This window comes from Clytia hemisphaerica, unplaced genomic scaffold (assembly GCF_902728285.1).
Source record: "Clytia hemisphaerica strain Z4C2 unplaced genomic scaffold, Clytia hemisphaerica genome assembly, whole genome shotgun sequence".
NCBI classification, from domain to species: Eukaryota; Metazoa; Cnidaria; class Hydrozoa; order Leptothecata; family Clytiidae; genus Clytia; species Clytia hemisphaerica.
The window spans coordinates 239,203-248,144 of NW_027104018.1; the positions used below are offsets into that span (position 1 = coordinate 239,203).

An 8,942-nucleotide genomic window follows, 5' to 3' on the forward strand; every position below is an offset into this window, starting at 1 on the left:
AATGTTACTCTTATATTTACTTTGCTTTTTTTAGGATGTAGGATTTGGGATCGCTTTTAAAAAGACTGAGGAAGTGGGCAACGAAAGTTTAGAGGTATAAAGATACTATTAGTTACACGGTCCTATCGAGGTGGGAGACGGGATATAGAGGGTCAGTAAAAACCGTATTGGTGGCGATTCTTTAGAGCAAAACATTCGAAAGCGCATTCGTCAATATGCAATATCTTCTTTTATTCTCAATTGAACGCGAGGAGGGCAGATCTACGGTTTATTTCCTACCTCCACATTATGTCTTTTAACCAATAAAATCGCTAGAATCTTACTGATGCTGGATACAATAATGAAAACCTATAATAAATTTTACATAACCAGAAATCTGTATTTTACACTCCAGAGCAAACAGTACTACTTGAGTTTATTTCAAACGTTTATCATGCCCTCCCTAACTATACCGTTGACTCTCTCTAATTCGATCTTTAAGGGACCAACAACAATTTTTTTCGAATTATGGAAAGAATCGAACTTCGGAGAGTAATTTATACCACTCTCCAGAAGAGAAAGAATCGAATTATAGAGGTCCGAATTAGAGAGAGTTTATTGTATTTACAATATCGAGTATGATTTAAAAATGATGTCTTTCAAGGATAGAGCCAGCTTTCTGTTATATTTTTCAACACTTTGTACGAATTTTCGTTTTTATTTATTTCTTTGCAGACTTTGGTACCTTTTTCACGTTACATGTCACACAAAAGTGTAATTCATGGTAAAATGACCATCGACCATCCTGGATTGTATTATCTCTGCTTCAGCAATGCATACTCAAGGTAAAAAATATGCTTAAAGGGAACTAATTTTAGTGGGAACTTATTTTCGCCGTCAAAAATAATTTTCACCGTATTTAATTTTCGCGATGTTACCATATTTTGGACACATCTCTTTCATTTTCCTGGGGATTTTTCAATTTTTGTCATGGAAAATTGCCATATTTATAATTCGTGGGTTTCAGTTTTGGTAGTTTTCCGCGAAGAAAGTGAAAGTCAGTTCCCTCAACAATTTTCTTAAGTAAAGTCCCGATAAAGTCATATCAAATATTAGATTTCTCTTAAACAAGCCAATCCTTTCATGTACCATTTCGAAACTCCAATGAGGTATAGCCCGCAGGCTTAAGTCAAATCTTCAACCTTTCTAAGGCAAGAGGAAGAATCAAGCGGATGCGCAACTTACGTTTGCGGTCCTAAAAGTTGTGCGTCTCAGTGAAACATTGAAAGAAACTTTCCCGTCTCAAAATTTGGCATAATGCGCTAAAATTTCGAAAATAAGTGCTAATTTGCAGTGCATTTTCCGTCTTCTCTGTCTTTAGGCTAATTAACGGACACTCTAAAAGGCGGACACCTCTGATTAGCGGACAATTCTATTTTCCTCGGGCATTTCCTTGTCAAATCCTCATAAAAAAAGTCTCGGGCGGGCAAAGTTTTTTGCACGAAATGGCAAAAACCCTACTTTGTTTTCTCTAATTAGCGGGCATCGATGGGCAAACTGGTCACAGACTATTAGACAAAATTGATTTATTATCCAAGCTATTTATTTCTTAAACACTTCAAAGTCTCATTGAATAAATTGCTTACAGACGTTTGGAGCGCTCCCTTTATCTAATCGGTGTATTTGCTTACGTCATAAAAATGATAAATTTAAGAGACCTTAAGACTATGATGATTCATAAAAACTAAATTGTTGCATTTGAATCATCTTTCTCTTCTTCTTCCATGTTCTAGTGTCTCTAGAAAAGCACTTCTGACCAAAATTTAAATACTTAACCCCTCAAAAGTACCTTATACCAAAATTACAGCACAATATTGAAAAGTTTCTAAAAGATGAACTCTTCTAATTAGCGGACACTAACCCTATTCATGTTTCCGAACATACCAATTTGCATGATTAAGGGGTCTGACCATAGTCGGAAAATTGATTTTAGTATTTAAACATAAAAGTTATGTTTTAGGTTCTTTAACACTTTTAACAAAGAATCGCCTGATAAATCGCTTTTTAATCAAATCTCTTTAAGAGTAATTAAGAATTTAATTGCAAAAATGATCTGCTGAACTTTAAAAAGACGTTAATGATATGTGGCATCACCTTCTTTTATAAAAAGTGCTAAGTTTTAATGGGTAATTCACCTTTTTGTTTCGAAGTATTTTCAAACTGTCCGTAAAGAATTGAACTGTTTTAGATTTTTCGGAAAAATTTTCTAAATTAATGCATCAAAAGTTATGGCTGTTTTTCTATGAACAATTGGGATGGAAAATTGGTCAAAAATAAGCTTTTAGAAAAATTTTCCGAAAAAAAATCAAAATGCTCTTTCTTTGCCGAAACTAAGCTCTTCAAAGTTGAAATACTCTTCTTCGCAAACGTCTTCATTTTCTTCTTCATCAAATTTTCTCATTGCGATTCTTAAATTTTCAGACTCACGGATAATTGGCGTAACAGAATATGTATAACATGCCAAAGTTTTGTCTGCTACATCAAGTAGAAATTTATATTTTGTAAGTGGTAAATATTAAAAATTCACTATGGTCAGAGCCCTTAAGATAACAATTCTATCGTCTAATTCTTATTGGAAATATTCTTATTTATTCACTCCTTTAGGTTTACTTCAAAGACAATAGAGTGCTTCGTTTCTTTGAGTAAATGCGTTATCAAACCTTCCCCTGAATGATTGATTGAATGAAGGAACGAAGGAACGTGTGAATGGATGCGAATTATTGAAGTAAATCAGTGAATGGATTTGGATTGGAAACATTTTCATTAACATTTTCTTCCAATGCGATGACTTCAGTGCACATACAAAACTCTATATCCAACAAACCCTATCTTAGGTGTCAATGAACGTTGTTATGACGTATGGTGATGTTTGGTATCAGTATCACAGATTTATAAAGCCCGAACAGCTAGATATCTAGAAAATCAAGTGTTGTTGTTTAAAAAAAACCGAAAATCCACCCGGATATGCAGGTAACGATCCCTTCAAAGAGCGATGGTTGAGTCCTCTAGGCCGACAGCGCAATAAACCAGGGGTACCCGTATCGAAATCCCGCTCTTCCTAATGCTCAGTTTCTTCTTAGATACCCAAAGCCGGCTGGCTGTAAACCAGTAGCGTGGTGGGTTCGATTAAAGTGAGGGAAAACTGGGGAGACAATCTTCGAAAGTTGGGATTTTGGGTCCCCTAATGTAAAATAAGATATATTGGTAAAAATTATGCGAGAGAAGCCGAAGCAATCAGGGATTTTTTGGTATCCGTTCTCTTTTAAGCTAAAAACTGTTAATTCTAAGGTATAAAAAAGCAAATGGGCGCTGAAATTAGTAATCAGAGGCGCCTTTTCGTGCCCCTTGTCTTTCGGCGCACCGGGAGGGGAATTGGTCCAAAAATAATCGGCCACCACGCTACTGCCGTGAACACCGTGAAAACTTTTGAGATATCGACTCTATCAAAATTTTGCAAAAAAATCAGGGATTTTGAATGATATGGTAAATTGTACAAAAATATTTTACAGAATTGGGCTTTTTAATATTTTTGTAATTTCTATGGCAAGTTTTATTTGCCAATGTTATTCATTTCACATTATAATAGTCATGTAATCAAAATTTTATCCTTCTTAATGTTTAGTTCATGTTAAGTTTGACATCGTAAATTCTGTTTATTACTTGTAATCAGTGCAATTATTTTCACTCTTTGACTATATTAATAATTATTTACAATACTTATAAAATAATAAGAAAAAAAATTTGAATTGGATAGAAGAGCTGCTTACATATCTTATTTCTTTAGGTAAGTCAACGCTTACTTCACGTAAGGTGAGGATGTAATATATTTGATTACAATTGGCAAAACATATGCAAGATGCCATATTCTTGATTTCCTACATCTGGAAAGCAGATTCTGGGGGGTACTTAGGCAAAATGGATGACGGGTATGTGCGAACCATAAGGGTCCCTTTTCACACTCTCGTAAGTTCCTCAGAGGGGTACAAAAACCATTAAAAAGAAAAGTGAGTCCCTGTAAGGGTCTAAAGATCACGAAATTCAAAATTTCCTCACTCAAAGAGTCGTGGTTTTCCAAAATTTGGACGAAAGTCGAGTGAAAATCGATTCTCTAAGGGTCGATTTTTGATTTTTGGTCCATCACCTAAAAAACCTAGTACCCCCAGAAGCAGATAAAGCCTATAGACAAATTTTAGAGACTAACTAGAGTAGAAAATATATGGTTAAATAGTTATCATCACTAAAAATCGACCAAGATAATAATTTGACGTTCTATGTACAAATTTTAAGTAATATTAACCCTTTAAGTGCCACGGTCCTTTTTTTTAAGGTTTTTAAAGAAAATCGCTAGTTCAAACTTTAAAGGCTTATATCTCCTGATCTAGAAGGAGTTAGAAGCTGGTTCATGACTCGTTGGATAGCTTAGAGTCTCCTCTTTATTTTAGACGCCTTCGGCGCCGCCAGATCTAAGAAGGGCGGGGTGGGCGGCGGCTAAGGGCGGGGTGGGCGGCGGCTAAGGGCGGGGTAGGTAAGGGAAATTGATAGAAAGGTGCCCAATTGTAAAACTTCAAACTAATTCGCTAAGAAGACAGAATCAAGTAAAGCAGGACCAAATCTGGAAGTTCTTGGATCACTCGTTGACCTAAAATGGTCAAAAAACGGTCAAAATCTAAAAAAAGTGAATTTTTGTCAAATTTTTGCATTTTTTTGACTTTTTGGCTTAAAATCTCGCTGGAAAGACTCATTTTTGAGGTTTTTTTGCTTGATCATGAAACCCAATCCAATTCCTACGAGTTAGACAAAAAAGAGGATTTCTAACTCAAACTGGGCATTACAGGAGGGCTTCGCCCTCCTACATAGCCCATTTCTGATAGATACGACATTGGCACTTAAAGGGTTAATAAAGTTTCGTGTCTAATCAGTTGTAATATCAACAACTCTCGTGCTTATCTAGGAATATTAAATATTCCAAAATAGTAAAAGAAAATCCTGAAATATATGTTAAATTTTATATGCTACGAAGTTCTCGTATCAAATCATTGACGAATCTAACCACTTTCGTGCTTATCTGATTCATCACTTGTTTTCGTTTGTTCTGCAGAAACCAATTGTTTGGAAATCAAATCAAAATAAGTACCTTTTGTCTTCATCAACTCATCATGGGTACCTTGCTCAACAATTGTACCGTCTTTCATGCAAACGATATTATCAGCATTTTTAATGGTGCTCAAACGATGCGCAATGACAACCACTGTTTGAGAATCCATCACATTCTCAAGAGCTTCTTGAACTTCTTTTTCATTTTTAGCATCTAATGAAGAAGTTGCTTCATCCAACACCAATATCTTTGGATTTCGAATGATAGCACGTGCAATGGCCAATCTTTGTTTTTGTCCACCAGATAACTGCATTCCTGAACCTCCAGCATATGTGTCATAGCCTGAACGAAATTTATCGATGAAATCACACTTAGCTAGCTGGGCAGCTCTCTCGACGTCTTCGCGACTGCAAAAGTCTTCGACTGAACCATACCCGATATTTTCTTCTAAAGTTCCTTCCATTAAATCAGGGTTTTGTGTTACGATGCCCATTTTCTCATGAAGTTTTTGAAGACACAGTGATTTCATATCTCGACCATCGACTGTAATCTTCCCAGAGGTTGGATCGTATAATCGCATGATCAAATTGCCAATAGTTGATTTACCTAGAAAATAGTAGATATATAAGTAGATATAATCAAATAGTTACACAGGAATGAGGGAAAAATTTAAACTCTGGCACGAGTATCCATTCTTGGTTGTTTCTAAAGCTATTTTGAAAACCCAGTGCACGTTGTGCCTGATTTTTCATAGACAAGGTAAGTTACTGCAATCTTGGGTACATTTGATCCAGTAGCTATCTATAGAGATATACATAATAACTTAATTCAAGGACCTGTTGATTAGAAAAAAGTTGGTAATTTTGATCAGTTTTATTTTAAACCAATGAGTTACTGAGAGACAAGGTTCAAGCTTGATTGAAATTGAGGGCAACGTTAAAATAAAAAGTGATTTTTGGTTGAAAGCTTACCTGCACCAGAGTCACCAACGATAGCTGTCATCTTATTGGGTTGTATTTTCAGATTGAACTTCTTCAAAACAGGTTCCAAAGGACGAGAAGGGTAGGAGAAATTAACATCTTCAAAAATAATTTCTCCTTTCAAATCTTCAATCACTTCATCGCCATCAACCATACCAGGAACTTGATTCTTCAAACGAATGAATTTATCTAAGTCTCTGATATCCTGTCGAATATACTCATCTTGGGAGAAAAACCAATTAAAGTGACTACTGAAAGTTTGCATCAGAAAGAAAAAACTTGTTATTTCAGCTGACGTTAGTTTTGCTTCTTTTAAATGTCCTAAGAAGACATATATGCTGAAAGCGAAAGCGATAAATCCAGTCATCTCTTGGAAAATGACATAAAAGCAGAGAACCACAGTTTTGGATTCCAGACTTGATACACATTCATTGTTCACTTGGTCATATTCATTCAAATGTTTACCTTCAGATGAAAACATTTTTGTTGTTTTCAAATTATAAGTGAATTTCGATTTAATATCACTTAACGCTGAATCCCATTTCCATTCAAATTTATAAGATTTCTGGAGTTTTGTGATGAATTTACGGACAATGAAAGTGGTGTTGAATGTGGAGATGAAAACTGTGAAACCACCCAAGTAGAGATCAATCTTAATGATGTAGAATAGGTTCAACAGGATGGTTATAACCGTTTGAATCATGTTGGGAATCGATTCTGTCGCCAGATGATATATCGATTCAATACTCATCGATTCAGTGACGTGGCTGGTTGAATGGATATCATAAAATGCTTGATCTAATTTGCTCACATGCTCCAGAATGTTCCTTTTCATCTGCAGTTTACGACATGAGTTTAAATTCTCCTCAATATAAAGCTCACCAATCTCCAATAAGATAGATGCAAATTTCAAGATACATCCAGCAAGTAAGAGGGCTCTACCAACACTCAATGGGTCTTCAGAATCACAATCATAAACATAATCACATGTCAATTTCACATAAATGTCACCTTCAAGTGGTCCTGAGTTGAAAGTCGATACCAGTAAAGCCAAGATACTGCCTTTAATGAACTGCAAATGAACATCGAGAAGATTATTCAATGATTTCAGTAAAATGCTAAGGATGAAGAAGAAAATATCTCTAGTATCCATTATGGTGCAATACATTAACCAAATCATTTTGAAGATAGATTGGTTGGATTCATCCTTCGAGTAGAATCCTTTCTCCATTGCTTTTTCTTTGCATGTCTTGACAATCTCTTCCGATCCTGCCTGTTTGACGATCTTAACTGATAAACAATCAACCAGCATGGCTCCTCTTTCTTTTTTCTTTGTCACCAATGTTTGTAGTTCATTCCAATGTTTCAGTGCTTCCTTTTTGGTGTTGAAATGTTTGAAAATAACTTCTTCATTTTTTTCTTTCGAATCATAATGATTGAGATCTATGTCTTCTTTCCCTGCAGAATAACAACTCACGTACCATTCTTTTTGTTTAGTTTGTCCTTCATTTCCCTCAGCTATTGGTTGTTGCTCGACACCGATTAAAATGCCTCGCTTGATCACCAAACTGATGATTTCCATACCGTTTTCAACTTTGACTGTTGTTGTCTCGCTTTCCCAACCTGTTGCATATCCACGCCATGAATTACCAGGGGTGTAATGAAACACACGCCCTTTGTTTGTTTCGAACTCAACCAATGCTCCAGCGCATGCGTAATCATACAGCCGTTCATGGCTGACTCGAACTAAATATTCTCCCTCGTGTAGAATGATTGGTCGATTGGATTTTGTTCCACGATCGGGCCCATAGCACCAAATACTCTCATCATCGTATGTAAACTTGATTTGAGAAATAGACTCCTGAGTCGTAATGTCGACCCTTTTCAAACGGAAATCAGCTTTGTTCTTTGTTTTGATGTCAGCTTTAGTTCTGGATCCACCAAGCAACATTTTTAAAATACGCTGTATTCTGCCACGAATGTAAAAACTCTTTCTGTCGAAGTGTAATTTTTTTTTTGATATTTTCTTCTCTTCAAATCATAACACGTTTTAAATTCGTTTCAATTTATTGAACTTTATATATAGTGATATTTAAAAAGTGCTGACGTTAAGACTTTCTTTCTGGGAAATCAGGTTTGGCAAATTGATTGATAAAACAGATTAAAGATTAAAAGAATGCAATATTACATGTCAAGTATAGAATGACAGCAGTGACGTATAAAGATTTGTTGATTCAGCGTCTCTTAATTCCTTCTTAATATAATGGGGTTTAAACAGTACGAAATTGGCTATTAAAAGATTTGTTCATAAATGCTGTCACAAACATCACCATAGTAATAACTCCCAACAGATTTTATCAAAACTACTTTCTATTCATAACATAAAAAAATCCTTTTTCTCTCAAGAGACATAATAACCATGATAACTGTTTGAATACGAGGCAAGTGATGTTCGTGATGTTATTTATGATAAGGCCTATTGATTTCATCATTAGCCAGTATCTGATTTCATCTCTCTCTTTTAGCTAAGCGGTTAGAAGACGAGAGTAGGTGTTACTGGCTTTTTAGTACAATACCATTTATTACCCTTTCTAAAGGATCAAATGACTCATACAGGGTGTCCCTAATAAAAGTATCGAGTTTGAACATGCGAGTAGAAAGTTTTAAGTGTGTATTCACAAAATTGTATTTTAAGCTCTCCCTCTTTTTTCTTTGTCATTATGATTAATTTATACGTTGTAACTACCTTTTGTAATAAGCCTATGTGATGGAGAACGTTCTTATATTTTAGCGATAACACACACAAACTTTTTTACTCAATCGCATGT

The 8,942-nt window shown here is 35.3% G+C and overlaps 2 protein-coding genes across 2 annotated transcripts in view; one reads left to right on the forward strand and one right to left on the reverse strand.

Annotated features, from left to right (window-relative positions):
• LOC136811383 (FYVE and coiled-coil domain-containing protein 1-like) overlaps positions 1-3,789 on the forward strand; it is a 63,005-nt gene extending 59,216 nt beyond the window's left edge. The window contains exons 19-21 of the mRNA XM_067067984.1: positions 35-94; positions 715-824; positions 2,644-3,789. Coding sequence (XP_066924085.1) covers positions 35-94; positions 715-824; positions 2,644-2,713 — 240 coding nt within the window. The 3' untranslated portion in view covers positions 2,714-3,789. The remainder of the gene's footprint in view (positions 1-34; positions 95-714; positions 825-2,643) is intronic.
• Positions 3,790-5,056: 1,267 nt separating this feature from the next.
• LOC136811384 (ATP-dependent lipid A-core flippase-like) lies at positions 5,057-8,172 on the reverse strand. The gene is made up of 2 exons (XM_067067986.1): positions 6,106-8,172; positions 5,057-5,740 (listed from the first exon to the last, which is right to left on the reverse strand). Exons 1-2 carry the CDS (start codon positions 8,063-8,065, stop codon positions 5,085-5,087), a joined length of 2,616 nt encoding a protein of 871 aa, XP_066924087.1. The 5' UTR covers positions 8,066-8,172; the 3' UTR covers positions 5,057-5,084.
• Positions 8,173-8,942: the final 770 nt, after the last annotated feature.

Excerpts from the sequence above, each read along its gene's own strand:
- LOC136811384 (XM_067067986.1), bottom strand. The coding sequence starts at position 8,065 with ATGTTGCTTGGTGGATCCAGAACTAAAGCTGACATCAAAACAAAGAAC. Across the intron at positions 5,741-6,105 it reads CGTTGGTGACTCTGGTGCAG|GTAAATCAACTATTGGCAAT; the intron begins GTAAGCTTTCAA and ends ACTATTTTCTAG.